This window comes from Diabrotica undecimpunctata, chromosome 3 (genome assembly GCF_040954645.1).
Source record: "Diabrotica undecimpunctata isolate CICGRU chromosome 3, icDiaUnde3, whole genome shotgun sequence".
Taxonomy (NCBI): domain Eukaryota; kingdom Metazoa; phylum Arthropoda; class Insecta; order Coleoptera; family Chrysomelidae; genus Diabrotica; species Diabrotica undecimpunctata.
Genome location: NC_092805.1, coordinates 53288832 through 53306238, shown reverse-complemented (window position 1 = coordinate 53306238; position 17407 = coordinate 53288832). Strand labels below are relative to the sequence as shown.

At 31.3% G+C, this 17407-nt stretch overlaps 1 protein-coding gene across 1 annotated transcript; it reads right to left on the bottom strand.

The window, feature by feature from the left end:
- Positions 1-4726: 4726 nt before the first annotated feature.
- LOC140435602 (facilitated trehalose transporter Tret1-like) lies at positions 4727-16783 on the bottom strand. Its single transcript, XM_072524347.1, has 3 exons — positions 16596-16783; positions 12155-12348; positions 4727-7485 (listed from the first exon to the last, which is right to left on the bottom strand). Exons 2-3 carry the CDS (start codon positions 12201-12203, stop codon positions 6176-6178), a joined length of 1359 nt encoding a protein of 452 aa, XP_072380448.1. The 5' UTR covers positions 12204-12348; positions 16596-16783; the 3' UTR covers positions 4727-6175.
- Positions 16784-17407: the final 624 nt, after the last annotated feature.

Below are 17407 nucleotides of genomic sequence, written 5' to 3'. Positions count from 1 at the left end.
CGGAAGCAAACCAATACGTTTTGGGTACAAAGTTTGATCTCTTAACACTAAAAAAGCATATTCGATCAATTTTTAAGTATAGCAAGGATCCACTTAAAAATGCCAATGCGGATGATCAAAAAGAGTATGGTAAGCAACAGCACTTCTCATATCACTTATAAATGATCTAGATATTGAAGTCAGAGTGTTACCGTTTAGATGTTACTTCGATAATTTGTTTACTTCTATGAATTTGCTTATATACATGACAGAACATAATTACGGTGGAACTGGAACAATTAGAGAAAACCGCGTTCCTAAGACTTATCCTTTGAAATCGGTAAAAGGAATGAAGAAGACTGATAGAGGAACATACGACTACAGCGTATCAAAAAATTATTCGATTAGCGTTGTACGATAGAAAGACAATTCCGTTGTCACTCTTTCATCTAATGTTCATGAGGTATTTCCTCTAACCTCAGCTAAGAGATTCAAAAGAAAAAGATAGCAGTTCCAGGACCTGACGCTAGAACCCAATATAACAACTTCATGAGAGGCACTGGTCAGATGGATGCTAATGTCAATGTGTATCGGATTGTAATTAGAGGAAAAAAATTGTGGTTTCCCATCTTCACATGGTTGTTGGATGTCAGCATTCAAAACGCGTGGGTTTTAGCCAGAAGTACGGTGAAAAAATTTGCCAACTTCAGTTTAGAAGGAAAATAGTTTGCTACTTATCAAAATACAAAGATCTACCGAACGCAATGCCAGAAATGTGATATTGGGTTATGCATTACCTGTTTTGCTTCCTTTCATAGAAAAAAATAGTTTATACTTATTTGTTTACTGGTTAAATGTTTAGGTTTCTTACATTTAATTTTATTTTTCAATAAAATTAAACGTAATTTAATTAATTCGTATTTTGAGAACGATTTCCGAAGTGGAAATTGAAACGTCAATAAACTTATTTTAACCTTCAATTGTGGCTTATTCCCAATAAAATAGTATCTTAAATACATTTTCAAAAAAAGACGGTATTTCAACATACAACATATATATATATATATATATATATATATATATATATATATATATATATATATATATATATATATATATTATATATATATATATATATATATATATATATATTATATATATATATATATATATATATATATATATATATATATATATATATAGTAAACTCTTAAATATTGGGGAAATCTGCAAGAAAGACTCTAATGCGTATCAATTGTTTCGCCGAACGTTTTCGCCAAAGAGAATTAATTTGGCTTCTTCAGGGCTGAAAGAGAATAAATTATAATTAGCTACCATATATTATCTATTAAAACATTATTGATCTTACCGTAACTTAGAATTGTAGAGTTAGAATATTAAAAAACATTGCTAGTAACATAGTGGTGTTTTTTGTTACTATGTGCAAAAAAAAAGTTTTTTTAAGGTTTGAAATGTATGGTAGCTTTGAACTTAACATGCAAAAGTATACCTTGGGTATACCCATTCCCACCATTTTTTTCGGTCCCTTGGTTTCTCCGTCCAATTTCTCACGCCTATTCATTTCTCCCTGCTTCATTTCTCCCTGCTTTTAACATTCGATTTTCGGCATTAGTACAATGTGACCAAGCCATCTAGCTCTTTGGGCTCGTATTTTTGCCGTAATTGCTGGTTTTTCATACATCCTCATTATTTCTTTATGCGTTCGTCTTCTCCAAATATTCTCTGCCGTCTTTATTCCTCCGAAGATTTTTCTGAGCACCTTTTTTTCCCAGATCTCTACTTTCTTTTTGTCCTGCTGGTTCATAATCCACGTTTCACTAGCATAGATCACTGTGGGTCTAATTACTGTCTCGTAGACTCGCAGTTTAGCTATTTTTGACACGTTTTTTGTTTTCAGCAATGAATTTAGTAACCCTATCGCTCTGCTTCCATTCATTATTCTTTTGTCTATCTCTTTTTCTTCTTTTCTCGTGTTCGTTATGGTTACTCCTGAGTATTCAAATTTTGACACTTTCAAAACTATAGACAGTCTCTGCTCCGTATATTGCGTTTTTGTTTGGTTTATTATTAATCCGTATATTTTCGCTTCTTCTTCAAATTTCTGGAAAACTTTTTTTAATTATTTTTTTGTTTTCGCTAGTTTCACCACATTATCCGTGTACGCTATGCACTGCTCTCTGCTATTGAAAATAGTCCTGTTTGTGCTTATATTTGATCTTCTTTTGATTTGTTCTAATACTAGGTTAAATAAATTCTTTGATAGCGGATCCCCTTGTTTTAAACCTCAATTTACTGTGAACTGTCTTGAAAAGCTTCCTTTTATTGTTACCCTATTCATCGTGTTCCTAAGCGTCATTCTCACTAGCCTTATAAGCTTTTCTGGTATTTCTAATGTTCTCATGGCCTCATATTGCATCGTTTTAGGGAGTCATATGCTTGTTTAAAATCGATAACTAGCATATGTAATCCTAAGTTTTGTTCGTAGCTATTATTTTTTATTAATTTTAACATACTCTTTTGATCAGTAGTTGTTCTTCCTGATCTAAAACCTCCCTGATATTCTCCAATCATTTTGTTATCATATTTTATTAATCTTTTCCTAAGAATTTTTGTAAGTATTCTATAGAATACTTCTAATAGTGCTATAGATAGGATAATTAAGAGCACTATACCATTGTTTCGGCATTTTTTCCTTTTGCCAAATTATTAGTGTCAAGTGAAATATCCTTTTCTTTAATATTTCTCCACCTTTCATAAAAATTTCATTTAGAATACCACTTTCTCCTGCACTTTTGTTATTTTTAGGTCTCTTATTATTTTTTTGACTTCATTCAGAGTTGGTTCCTCGCACGTCCCTTCTTCATCTTGTTGCCAATTCTCATTTCCCTCAAGTTCCTCTGGCTGGCCTATATTTAAAATCAAAATTATCCACCCACCTGTTTAATTTTTCTGTTATTTCACCTAGAAATAAGCCTTTTTTGTTTCTGCAATACTGTGGATTTTTCTTTGTAGTTTCTCTGGATTTCTTAACTTCTTGGTAGAAATTCTTTACCTCTTTGTTTATGTAGGCTTCTTCTATGTTTTTCAATAGCTTTTCTACCTCTTTCCTTTTTTCTGCAAATTCTTTTCACTTCACTTCTTCTTGCTACATTCGATACCATTTAGGGTATTTTCTTTATCTCTTTGTAGTTTTGCCCTGTTTCTTCTTGCCAAAATATTCCTACATTCTTCATCAAACCAGTCTTGCCATCTTTTTATATGCTCTCTTCCTATATACCTTTCCGCTGCTTCCGACATGGCTGTCTGTATAGTCTGCCATTCTTCATATATATTCTATTCGATTGTATTCCCTGGTTTTTTATTTATTTCTTCCTCTAGTCTGTTTACAAGCTGCTTCTCTAGAAGGAGCTCTAATTTTTAATTTAATCTATCTCTAACAGGTTTTTGTATTATTGGTAGTTGTTTTATTTTTGCTATTATTAGTGTATGGTCACTGTTGGTATCTGCCCCTCTGTAACTCCTACAATTGATTATTGTCTTATCATGTTTGCTATCAATTAGGACATGATCTATCTAATTTTTTATTTTTTCATCGGGAGAAGTCCATGTTACCTTATGAATATCTTTGTGATCAAACCTTGTGCTAGATATCTTCATTTTGGTCTCTATAGCAAATTATATTAGCTTTTTCCCGTTTTCTTTTGATTCCTTATGTAAACTTCGTCCCCCTGTTATTCTTCTATATATTTCCTCTTTTCCGACTTTCGCATTCATATCACCAATAATTATCTTTATATCGTATTTCTGTATATCCCTTGTTAGGGTGCTTAGCTTTTCGAAGAACTCTGTTTTGGTTTTATCTTCAGTGGGCGCATATACATTAATGATGCGTATCTTCCTATACTTTACTCTTACTTAAGTAACATATTCTGTCTGATATTGTTAAATCTGATACTGTTAAAAATTTACAACTGCTTTGTTTACTTTCTCCGACACCATGAATCCCACTCCAAAATATATCTTGGCCTCCCCACTCTTAAACAGTGTGCTCTTTCCTATTTTTATTATTCCACTTCCCAGTTGTTTCGTTTTTTGGAGGGCAAGGATATCTATTTTATATTTTTCCATAATTTGCTCTAATTTTCTTAAAGCTCCCTGCTCATAAGTACCTCTCACATTCCAAGTCCCAATTTTTATTATATCCTTGGATTGTTGCCTTCCTTTTGTATTTATTTTGCCGTTTTCCATGGTCGTATTCCTTTGCCTTGCCGTTTCGGTATCATATCTTCCCGGTTGTTTTTCTTCTACTAGTTTTTAGCAATTTTTCTTTGGTATTTTCCTTTAGTTGTTGTTTTTCTTTATCCCATATCCTTGTATATTGACTGTTATATTTTTTAATCGGCTAATATTTTTAACTTTCATCTACAGAACCCTACCGTCGTTGTTTATCTTTTGGTGTCATGCAAGTCCATTTTTTTCTACCACGTTATTAATTCTCTTATTTGATTCACCAAGAGTTTAGTAAACATGATGTACTCTACGCTTATCTTGTCTGTGTAAACGACTTCGTATACTATCGAACACAACAACAATTTAAAATACGGAAGTGTCTCTGGAACAATGGATTCTGGGAAGTAAATATTTATAATAAGCGTAGAGTATAACTATGCTGCATTTATAATTAAAAAGGTAATATTTTAATAAATGTATACTATTTCAACTCAATATTTAATTACTCTACAGTAGATATAAAAACTTTACAATATGGTTTGATATCCAAGATTTGTTAAATAAATTAAATATCCTTAATGACTAAATATACACAATACTGATTACATTTGTTCAAAACTAGAAATGTGGCAAAATAATTACTATAATTATTTTAATCATAAGCTGCCACGTATACTAAAATACTCATTAATAGTCCATGATATGACGGTAAGAATAGTAGAAAACCTCTGATTTTTTTTTTTTTATATGCATCCATTTGCTTGAAATTTCGACAGTAGTTAAAAAAAAGCTTAAAGGTTAAAATCTACCCTATGATGAAAAACCATGGTAGTTACTAGAATAGAAAGTTTTAAGACAAAAACGTTTTTTAGAATTTTATTGAAAAGTCAATATCTTTTGAGTTATTCGCGACTGAATGTTATTCGCGACTGAGACTTCACAAATTACACGTCAAAAAACCGTTTTTTTTTAACAATTTTTTGGAAAAACTTTTCGGACATATAATAAACCATATGAAACAAAGAGACTCGTTTCTTATTATTACCATAAACTTAATATTAACAAAATTATGGCTGTTAGAAAGTAGACTTTTATTCATAGATTATAAAAATCTAAACAATGATGTTGAATAAGCGAAAACCGTTAAGTTTTTAATGGAAAACTTATAGAAAATTTTTTTATAGATCTTAAGAAAACCTTTAAAATGACCACAGGTAAAAGTGATTTGTATAAAAATTAAGGTAAGTTATAACTAAAAGAAAGTCCACTTATATTTTTTGTGATCCAGAAAGCAACCTCCCCTAATCTATGGTAACAAACTTACCCCCGCCAAAACCACCACGGTCAAAACTATTCGCTGAACTTTTTTAAAAAAGTTTTTCACAACAAATTTACTGTTTTCCGATTATTCAACATCATATGTTTAGATTTTTGTATTCGATGAATAAAAGTTTACTTTCGAACAACCATAACTTTGTTAAAATTAAGTTAACAGTAATAATAAAAAATAAATCTCTTTGCTTTATAAGCTTTTCATTCATTTTTATATCCAAACAGTTTTCCCAATAAAATTTAAATTTTTGGAATAATTCGCGAAAAACATTTTAAAAACATGCTTTTTTGACGGGTAATCTGTAAACTTTCAGTTATGAATAACAATAAAATATTGACTTTTAAAAAAACTAACAAATAGTTTTCTCTTAAAATTCATTATTCTAGCGACTACTATAGTGTTTTTTTTTGATAAACTTTTTGGAGAAACCGGAGGAAAAGCACATATTGGCGTAGGATATATTTTGGGCGTTGAACAGTTTTCTAACTATTGTCAAAATTACAAGCAAATCCATGAATATAGAAAGAATACTGAGCAGAAAACCATCGCAACCTGAACTATATGAATGCAAAATAATGCCGTTTCTAACTTATCCTACATATTTAACCTGTCTTACTTATCTAACTCCAATTGTATTTCTTCCAAAGTTTTATTTTTGGTTTCGATAAGGTAATACTTGGAAAATATTATACCCAAAAAGCAACAGAATGAACAAAACAATAAATATCCATGAAAACCTATTAAACATATTATACCATAAAAGTTTTTTGTTATTACGAAAGCAATGCCCCAAAAGATAGTTCCAGTTATCCCCGTAGATAATAGTTTAACGTTTTTAGGAAACATTTCTCCTATAAAAAGAAAAGGCAAAGGTCCAAATCCTGAATTATAACTAATAATATAACAAATTAAAATTATTAGAGAAAGAACATTTAGATATACTGAAAATGAGTACAGAGTTTGCAAATAGCTGAGATAAGTTAAAAGTAGTTGAGAAGTGAACATCCCTATTGCAGATACTAGTAACAATGTTTTATTATTAAATTTTGGACCAATCACGGGCAGTATAAACGAACTGAGAAGATGAAATACACCAAGTATAATAACTGATATCTCAGGCTTTATAGTGGAACTGAAGTTTTCTGTAAGTTGCACTCCGTAATAGAGTACAACATCAATGCCCGTTAATTGTTGAAGGATTAACAAAGTATTTACTATAATAAAAGCTTTTCTCAAAACTTTAGATTTGTAAACGGTAAAAAGATTAACTTTTTCTTCTCGTTTATTAACAGAGGGTATATTAATAAATAGTTCTTCCACATGTTTAAGCTCAATTTCTTTTTCAACAACTACCTTTTTACCAGAGAGCTTTTCATTTGCTTTAATAAAACATTTCGATTCTTCACCAAAAAGTTTAAATAATACTAAAAAGAAAAATGAAATCACAGCTACAATTACATTTAAAGTAGTAATTGTTACAAATAATCCTACTATGTTAGAAAAAAGCATGCCTGAACAAACAGATATACTAAGTAAAGATAATTGTAAAGTTCTTTTGGTTTTATGAACTACTTCTGATAAGTATATAGAGACTATAAAAAGAGATCCTGTAACAGCGATTCCGGATAAAAATCTAGCTAAATAAAAAATTTCTATTAAATTACAAAAAGCTATTAGTAAATTACTAAACATTGAAATAAAGCCTATAGACAGTAAGGTAGGTTTTCTTCCTATACTGCTAGCGAGGTAACAACAAATGGAAGTTCCGATAGTTGACCCTAGAGTAAGACTTGATGTTATCCAAGCGCTTTCTTCAACAGTAATTGGTCTACCAAAAGAACTAGTTTCGTTGTTCATTAATTTTGGAATCGATGATGATGACCAGGTTATACTTGTTGCAGCCGAAAATGTAAACAACATTACTAAAAAATAATAAATAAATAATAACATAAAAAATACATAGTGATAATCTAAATAAATAAATGTATGAGAAATACAACATACATACTTAAAATTATAATATACAATGTGTATCACGTATATCACGTGATAAACCTTGTATATTATAATATTTTGGATTTGAAATCTGAATATTTGCTATTAATTTTGGAGTATATAGGTGTAAGGTATAGGTATAGGTGTAATTCTACGAATAAGTTGGGTGGATAGAGTTCGTAACGAAGCTGTTTTGCATCCGATGGGAAAAGTTACAAAAGTCGTCAAAACAGTTAAAAATCACAAACTTGAATATTTTGGCCATATTATGCGCCACCCAGAGAGATATAATATACTCAATTTAATAATACAAGGCAAGGCAGACGGAAGAAGAGGGCCAGGTCGAAGAAGAACGTCATGGCTAAGAAACCTAAAAGATTGGTTTCACAGATCCTCTGCATCTCTTTTCCGAGCTGCCGTCAACAAAATTACTATAGCCAATTTGATAGCCAACGCTCGATAATCGAGCTCGGCACATGAAGAAGAAGATAGGTGTAAGGTGTAACAAAGGAATGCTTCTTCCCCTCTTTTTTTATGTAGACATGACTCCGTTTTTCAATGTAAGTAAGTTGTTCCAACGCTTTTGTGGTCTTCCTACTGATAGTCTTCCTATTGAGGAACCATCTCTCGCTATCTTTACTACTCTATTTGTTGTCATTCGGCTTATATGATCGTTTAATTCTACTCTTCTATTTCTTAATTAGTCCTTGATATTCTCTATCTTGCATTTAGGTCGTATATCTGTACTTCTAGCTTTGTCCCAAAGTGCCTTACCAACAATTTTTCCAAGAGTTTTCATCTCTGCTGCTTCTATCATTCTCTTTGTTCTCGCTGTCTCAGGTTGTATTTCTTCGGCGTATAATAATATTGGTTTGCTGGTAAAATTCTGGTTGTATTTCTTTCTTTTTTTCTGCACATTTTATGTTCAGTTCTCTAAAACATGGGGTTTTCTTTTTTATGTTAATGTTCGTTGTCATCAGCTCTCCTTCGTTGTGATACGCTGATGATATTGTAATATTCGCTACAAGTTTCAAAGAACTACATACCATAATGATGCAACTATTGCAAGCTTTGGAAAAAGTAGATCTTAAGATGAACTTGGAAAAAAAATCAAAACAAATATAACGAACATTAGAGAAATAACGTTGAAGGACATAAATTTAGAAACAGTAAGCGAATACATCTACCTGGGACAGATAATGAAAGTTAACAAAGAAAATCAAACTGCCGAAATTACCAGAAAAATAAGGTTAGCGTGCGCAGAATTTGAAAAAATGAGTTGGATCTTGAATAGCCCTAAAATAGAACAATATTTAAAAACCAGAATTTACGATCAGTGTATCCTTCCTATACTCACATATGATTTACAGACGTGGACACCAAGTCTAATATCGATAAAATAGTAAAGGCACAAAGAGCGATGGAAAGATCGATGCTTGGGGTGAGACTTATAGACAAAAAAACAAACAAATCGATTAGAAGCAAAACCAAAGTAAAAGACGCAAGAGAACATGCTGTCAAATTAAAACGGAGCTTCGCATGACACAATGCCCGACTGAAGGATAAAAAATGGAACTACGAAATACAACAATGGAGATCATGGTTAGGAACGAGAAGCAGGGAAAGACCACAAATGATGACATTAACAAGCTTGAAGGACACAACTGGAAGCAAGTGACGCAAAATAGAAAACACTAGATTGATTTGGTGGAGGCCTATGCCAAAGTTTTATTATTTAAGGCTGAAGAAAAAGAAAAAGTGTTCGTTACCTTCCTATTTTGACTTGCTGTAAACCTTGTTGTAACTTACAGTTAAATAAACTATCTATCTATCTATCTATCTATCTATCTATCTATCTATCTATCTATCTATCTATCTATCTATGATCTCTCCCCAGCTTTCCTCGATGTTATCTTCTGACACTCTTCTGTGATATTCTTTTTCTGTATAAGTATTCATAATTTAATCCTTCGACTCTGATCTTTGTTTGTATTGGCGTCACTCTCTTGGGTGTAAAGTATTTCATGATGAATCTTATTTAACATAATACTAGGCTATGGTCGCTACCAACATCTGCTGAGTTGACGCATCTTACGTCGATTATTTTTGATGGATGTATATCTGTGTTGGCTATAACATACTCTAATGTTACAATTATTGTAACATGCTTAATTTGTCGTCAAATTAAATTTCAATTCGTAACAATATTTCGAATTTATTTTTACCATAGACACGTCTGTCGGCTAGCATGCCTATCGTAGCAGTAGATACTCCCATTCCGGGGGCAGATCAGGGGCAAATGCCTATGTTTCTTACAGACCTGTTGAGTTACCTTGATGTTTTTTTATGGATTTTCCCTGCTACCGATAAATGTTGGATTTTGGAAAATTTGAGGTATATATTGATTTCTAAATATATTTTTATGGTAATTCCTGTATCGAGGATGTTCCTCGGATTTGATTTGGGTTGGTTTTCAAGAACTGGATATTAATATAGGAAGATTGTATTAAGGTTAGTACATCAATGTGCACATTAAATATTAAATTAAGATTTTCGTTAGTTTATTAATATAATTGGAGTTTGGTACCAAACACATGGTAACCTTTTGTTGAATTCATTGAGTTATCGAGTGATCATACAAAAATCCCGCAGATTTCATTTCTAGAGGAGTCAATCCCTCTAGTCTTATATGCTGTAGTTTGTGGTGACACGGCCACAAATTCTGTCGAAATCTATTAAAAGCCATTTAGAATTTAAAGCTAAACTTGAAATTAAACCGTTAAAAATAATCTCAATGATGTCTACGGGAAAGTTTTAAATTTCCCTTCGATCAATATTCCAGAATCTAACCTTTAAAACGTTTGTTTGTCTACTGTTTCAGATTTATTTATGAATTATCTGCATTACTTAAGGATCACCAGATAAAATCTGGCTGTTTGTGTAAAAGAGCTTGACTAAGCGTTAAATGCTTTAATCACATTTTCTCAACGTGAATTATTTTATTATAAATAAAGTAGCTTTTTAAATGGCGAATATATCCGTCTAATATATCCAGGAGGGGGGGAGATTATATCAATATTTTTGCTCATATAATAAGAAACATCCTATTGTGATTTCTCCCAAGCATCGTCTCTCCAAATTATTATTTGAAGATGAGCATCTGAGACTCATGCATGCCGATCCTCACCAACTACTTTACTTAATTCGCGAAACTCCTATTGACCAATACATGGTAAGGCTTGGGAGCTTTAGATAGTTTCTAGCTATTTTGAGGATCGACCCGTTTTCAACTTTCCCCTTATTGTAAGTCTCCCAGAAGTTAGAGTCAGTCCATTAGTCCATCAGAGTCAGACCCATTAATACTGGAGTTGACTATGCGGGAACTTCCGTTTTAAAAGGCAGAAGCGGTCGCGGGGTTAAAGCTTATAAGGCTTATATTAGTCTCTCATTCAAGGCCGTTCATCTAGAAATCGTTACTGACCTGACAAATATTGTCTTCATAGCAGCTTTAAAACGATTTATTTCCAGACGGGAGAAACCTCAAGCTCTTCATTCAGATATTGGTACTACCTCTGGAAGGATAATAAAAACATATCTTCCTTTTTTACCTTACAAGGAATTGCTTGACATGTTATTCCCGCTAACTCCACTCATTTCGCTGAAATATAAGGGGCTGGTGTAAATAAAGTCCATGTAGGGACATTTAAAGCGTGTTGTCTCCGAAGCTTTTGTAGTAAATAAAGATTTTCACGCTAGTTTATTTTAGGTTGAGTCAATTTTAAATTCACGACCTCTAACTCCTCTTTCCTCCATTCTGACGACCTTTTCTGCCTCACACCTTCTCATTTCTTACCTTTATACTAGAGAAAAGTTTTATAGAAATTAATCGGTTAGACCACTTCGAAATGCTTCAACAGCTTTGAAAGCAACTGTGGCAGCGATGGTCATTAAAGTGTTTATCTGAATTGCAGTCCAGGCAAAAATGGAAGACTAATAAATTTAAAGTAAGGATCAATGGCCTTGTTCTTCTTAAGAAGCCTCATCAACTTCCTATGCAGTGGACTTTAGGACGAATCATCTACTGATTCTGATTCATACTGATTCTGATGGTGTGGCCCGAGTGGCTTTCATTCGCACTGCCAGAGGAAACATAAGAAGAGCCATAACCAATTTGTACCTTCTTTCTTGACTTAAACTTAGTGTTAAAAGACTTCTTTCAAAATGGGGGTGACGAAGGGAGGTGGTCCGACTAGGTTGAAGGGGTGGTTTGGTACGAGTGTAGGTTTGGTACAGTCACACTAAAGAACTAATATTGTCATGTCATTGTAACAACATGTTTTATTTTTACTGTTTTTTGTTATTTTTATTTATAATACAGATTTAGGTAATATATTCATGTGAGTGAGTACTTAAAGTTATTTCATAACTGAAAATAAGAAAAAGGCAACCACACCAATAGACAGTCCATTTGATCGCAAGATTCCCATTTTTTAGAATACCTAACCTAAGTTTTGTTTTTTGTTGGAATTTTATTAGTATTTTGCTAGATTATAAAAACATAGGCATTAAAATAATAAAAAATACTGTAAAACTTACCACTTTGGTAGGGCAAGATTGGCTTAATATTACTATAAGTGACGATCATCTTCTGTTCTGAACGTTTTTCGAGTTACTTATACGTAATAAAATATTCTCAGTTCTTTTTATATAGGATCTTAGATAATTTAGCTTTAAATTATTCATAAACTGGAGTAGGCGTCATAATGTTATTGTTGCTTTTTCTGCGATAACTGCAAGTAACGTCAGCGTATCAGTTATTTTGATTATTTTGGACCCACTACGTAAAACTACTCGTATATAAAGAAAGATCCAAAATATATATTCATGTCATCAACAGTTGCATATTAAACTTTGTTCAAATGAATTATGTAAAGTAAACATAAGAAGTATATTTTATATGTATGTATATATATATATATATATACATATATATATATATATATATATATATATATATATATATATATATATATATATATATATATATATAAGGAAGTAAACGTTAAATATTGGGTTTGCCGCAATAAAAAATGAAACGTGTACCTACTCTTTTAAATTTTTATTCTAAGCTTTCGGACATTGTTTATGTCCTTCATCAGGGAGCTACAAATGTGATGAATAAATTGTTGGCGTTGGTATAATTAATTAAAAATTCACTACTTACAAACTTAATGAGGTTGTATCATCGATGATGTATTGTAATGTTGATAAAATTTATCACAATCTCTCATCTTTTTTCAATATACAAAACCTATTTTTATGTTTAAAACTTAAAAATTACTGTACATCCACAAACACTTAATTATTCTAAACACATACATGACATTCATCATCATCATCCAGCCCCATTTTTCACATCCATTGTTGGATATAGGCCTCCTCCAAACGTCTCCAGTTCTCTCTATCTCTAGCTGCTGCAATCCAGTTTGTTTCTATTCTCCTTAGGTCGTCGGTCCATCGGGTGGGTGGTCTGCCTCGACTTCGCTTGTCGGCTCTTGGTCTCCACTCCAATAATCTCTTCGTCCATCTTCCGTCTTCCATTCTAGCAACATATCCAGCCCACCTCCACTTTTGTTTATTGATTCGCAGTATAATATCGTCTACGCCAGTTCGTCGGCGTATCTCCTCATTTCTCACGCGATCTTTCAAGGTCAGGCTCAGCATTGATCTCTCAATTCGCCTTTGTGTTACCCTCAGTTTTTCGGCAGTAGCTTTCGTTAAAGTTAGGGTCTCTGCTCCGTAGGTCAAGACTGGTAAGATGCATTGGTTAAATGCCTTCCTTTTCAGGTGAATTGGGGTATTTGTTTTAAAAATGTCTCTCATCCTTCCATATGCACCCAACGTGATTTGTCTATTTAGCTCGCAGGTTTGGTTGTCTCTGGTTATTCTGATTTCATGACCCAAGTATGTGTATTTATCGATTAATTAATCGATACATGACATTATTCTGACAAAATTCTTTTAAATGTCAATTGATAAATTATTGTTTGTGTTATTGTTGCATTTATCTCGTAGTAACAAATAGGAGAACATTTTATTTAGATGACCAATATCCGTTCTATGATTGATTGCATTGTTATTTTGGCAAATGTAGGCCATTTTAAGAAAAAGTCTTTTGGTGATATTACTTTCCTGTTCTACTACTTTGATGTTATTATAATCTATCTGATGCCCATTTTTAAATGCATGTTCACCCAATGCACTTCTTTCAGGATGCAGTCTATTATCAGACTTGTGGGATGTAATGCGGTCTTTAAGGCATCTTGATGTTTGACCATAGTATACTTGTTCACATGATCCGCACGGTATACAGTAAACAACATCCGTTAAAGACAAGAGTGCGGATTGGTCTTTAAGTTTAGAAAAAACTTTGGTAACTGTTAGTACCGTTTTATGTGCAATTTTGATATTATTAATTGATGAAAAAATTCTACTTAGTTTCTGTCCAATGTCCTTAATGTATGGAAGAGATACATATCTAATTGTAGTTTGTTTTGATAAAGGATCTACAGGTCCAATTCTATATTGTGATACAGACAGATTTTCTTCGTTTCTTAAATGACTAGTTAAATTTTGTGGAGTGTTAAACAAAATTTTCTTTAGTAGTATACTACTTTAGTAGTATATTTTAATAAACTGTTTAATGACTCAATTTTTTTATTAATTTGTGATTATTACAAATTTCTGAATTTAAAAGTTTGTTTCCTAACCTGAATTGCTTTTCATGTGTATTATGGATGTCTTGTCCATATAGGAGGTTTTGAACTGGCTTTATGACTTGTTGGATATGTGGTGGTAACAATCATAATTTTCCATACAAAAAATCTAAAAATCCTTTATAAACTATTCATTGAAAACTCATACCCAAGTATACTACTAAAGGAAATTTTGTTTAACACTCCACAAAATTTATCTAGTCATTTAAGAAACGAAGAAAATCTGTCTGTATCACAAGATAGAATTGGACCTGTAGATCCTTTACCAAAACAAACTACAATTAGATATGTATCTCTTACATACATTAAGGATATTGGACAGAAACTAAGTAGAATTTTTTCATCAATTAATATCAAAATTGCACATAAAACGGTACTAACAGTTAACAAAGTTTTTTCTAAACTTAAAGACCAATCCGCACTCTTGTCTTTAACGGATGTTGTTAGCTGTATACCGTGCGGATCATGTGAAGAAATATACTATGGTCAAACAACAAGATGCCTTAAAGACCGCATTACATCCCACAAGTCTGATAATAGACTGCATCCTAAAAGAAGTGCATTGGGTGAACATGCATTTAAAAATGGGCATCAGATAGATTATAATAACATCAAAGTAGTAGAACAGGAAAGTAACATCACCAAAAGACTTTTTCTTGAAATGGCCTACATTTGCCAAAATAACAATGCAATGAATCATAGAACGGATATTGGTCATCTAAATGAAATGTTCTCCTATTTGTTACTACTAGATAAATGCAACAATAACAGAAACAATAATTGATCAGTTGACATTTAAAAGAATTTTGTCAGAATAATGTCATGTATGTATTTAGAATAATTAAGTGTTTGTGGATGTACAGTAAGTTTTAAGTTTTAAACATAAAAATAGGATTTGTATATTGAAAAAAGATGAGAGACTGTGATAAATTTTATCAACATTACAATACATCATCGATGATACAACCTCATTAAGTTTGTAAGTAGTGAATTTTTAATTAATTATACTAACGCCAACAATTTATTCATCAGATTTATAGCTCCCTGATGAAGGACACAACCAATGTCCGAAAGCTTGGAATAAAAATTTAAAAGAGTACACGTTTCATTTTTTATTGCTGCAAACCCAATATTTAACGTTTACTTCCTTACGTTGTCAGCAAATACTTCTGGTTCATTATATATATATATATATATATATATATATATATATATATATATATATATATATATATATATATATATATATATATATACAAAACCACCAGTTTATTAATGCTGCAGTCAGAAGGTTGCCAAGATGTTAGAGAAACACTATTTAGACTTTTTGTCGAGCTTTCGGAATGGTTTTATTCCTTTTTCAAGACACTGTAATATATATAAAAAAAATGTGTAAATATTTACAAAATATCACAATTCGTCAGTGCAACTTACTAGTCGTTGAGATTCTTTAGAATAAACTTTGACACTCAACATTAATAACACAAATATAAAATATAATAATGGACAATACATTCTAAAAATTTTGGTCAGGATAGTAAAACTTACTTTATTTCATGAAGAAAATTTCATTTTTTTTTTATTTATTTATTTAAAATAAAAAAAATAATATATATTTAAATACTATTCTAAATACTATTTAAATAATACAATATATTTAAATAAAAAAAATTAATTAATATTAACTTCTACATATTCTTGTATGCATAACTGGTTGCATATCATTAAGACAGGTTTAATAAATAAAAATCAAAACTACCCAAATATGGGCCTGTTGTTTCTTGAAAATAAAAAGAATATGAAGAACAACTAATTACACTTTAATCACATTGTTTTTGCTTTCTGTTCTCTATGTATTAAAGTTAAAACATACTATCAAAATATGTCATGAAATAAACTAAGTTTTACTATCCTGGCCAAAATTTTTAGAATATATTGTCCATTATTATATTTTATATTTGTGTTATTAATGTTGAGTGTCAAAGTTTATTTTAAAAAATCTCAACGACTAGTAAGTTGCACTGACGAATTGTGATATTTTGTAAATATTTACACATTTTTTTATATATATTACAGTGTCTTAACATCTCGGCCAACCTTCTGACTGCAGCCCTAATAAACTGGTGGTTTTGTTTATATTGACAGTCACTAATATCCTGTATTTCTTATATATACTTATTATACATTGAATGTATGGACAAGTCAATATGTAAGATAACAATTTATAAACAAGTTTGCATAAATTGAAAGATCATACTTACGTTAAATCCAGATAGAGCTAAATACACTAATTCGTGTGAAGGACTTCTCATTAAACAATTCTGCGATAGAAGCAAATCTAAAAATATTTACCGATTCGTTACAAATAAAGTTGAAATTTTGTTTAAGCTAATTCTAATATTACTACTTTTTAAATAAAAAATGACAATACATCAAAATATAGTTAAAAATAGATTACTGGTTAAGGCATTTCATAGCTGTTTTACCTATTAGATTTTCTACAACATATTATTTAAACTTAAATTCAGTTAAAGAAATTACAGTGCACAGATTCTAAATGTGCCGGTGGGAGATGGCTTCTATGCGTTGTATTATAATAATAAATAATAATATAAAATTTGTTATTTCATTATTTCGAAAACTTTTTCTCTCATACACCAACTATAATACAACGCATAGAAGCCATCTCCCACCGGCATGTTTAGAATCTGTGCACTGTACCATAAATGATGTTGGATGTAAGTAGTAAGATAACTTAATAAGGTAGATAGTTTTTATTTATTTATCTGCATTTCTTGTGCTTAAACGGAAATTTGGCTAGCAAAAATTAGCTTTATATCTTCTAGGTTAACTTTAGTTAAAATTATTGAAGTTATACTTCTATACGCGCGTTCGACGTTGGAAATTTGTATGGGAGTGAATCGGCAAAATCATTACATATGTAAGATATAGGTAAGAGAGAGACAGAAGATATATTTTGTAAATATATTTATTATTTATTAATATTATTATTATTGAAGCACTTTTATACGCGCGTTCGACGTTGGAACGAGAATAACGAGATAACGTCGGA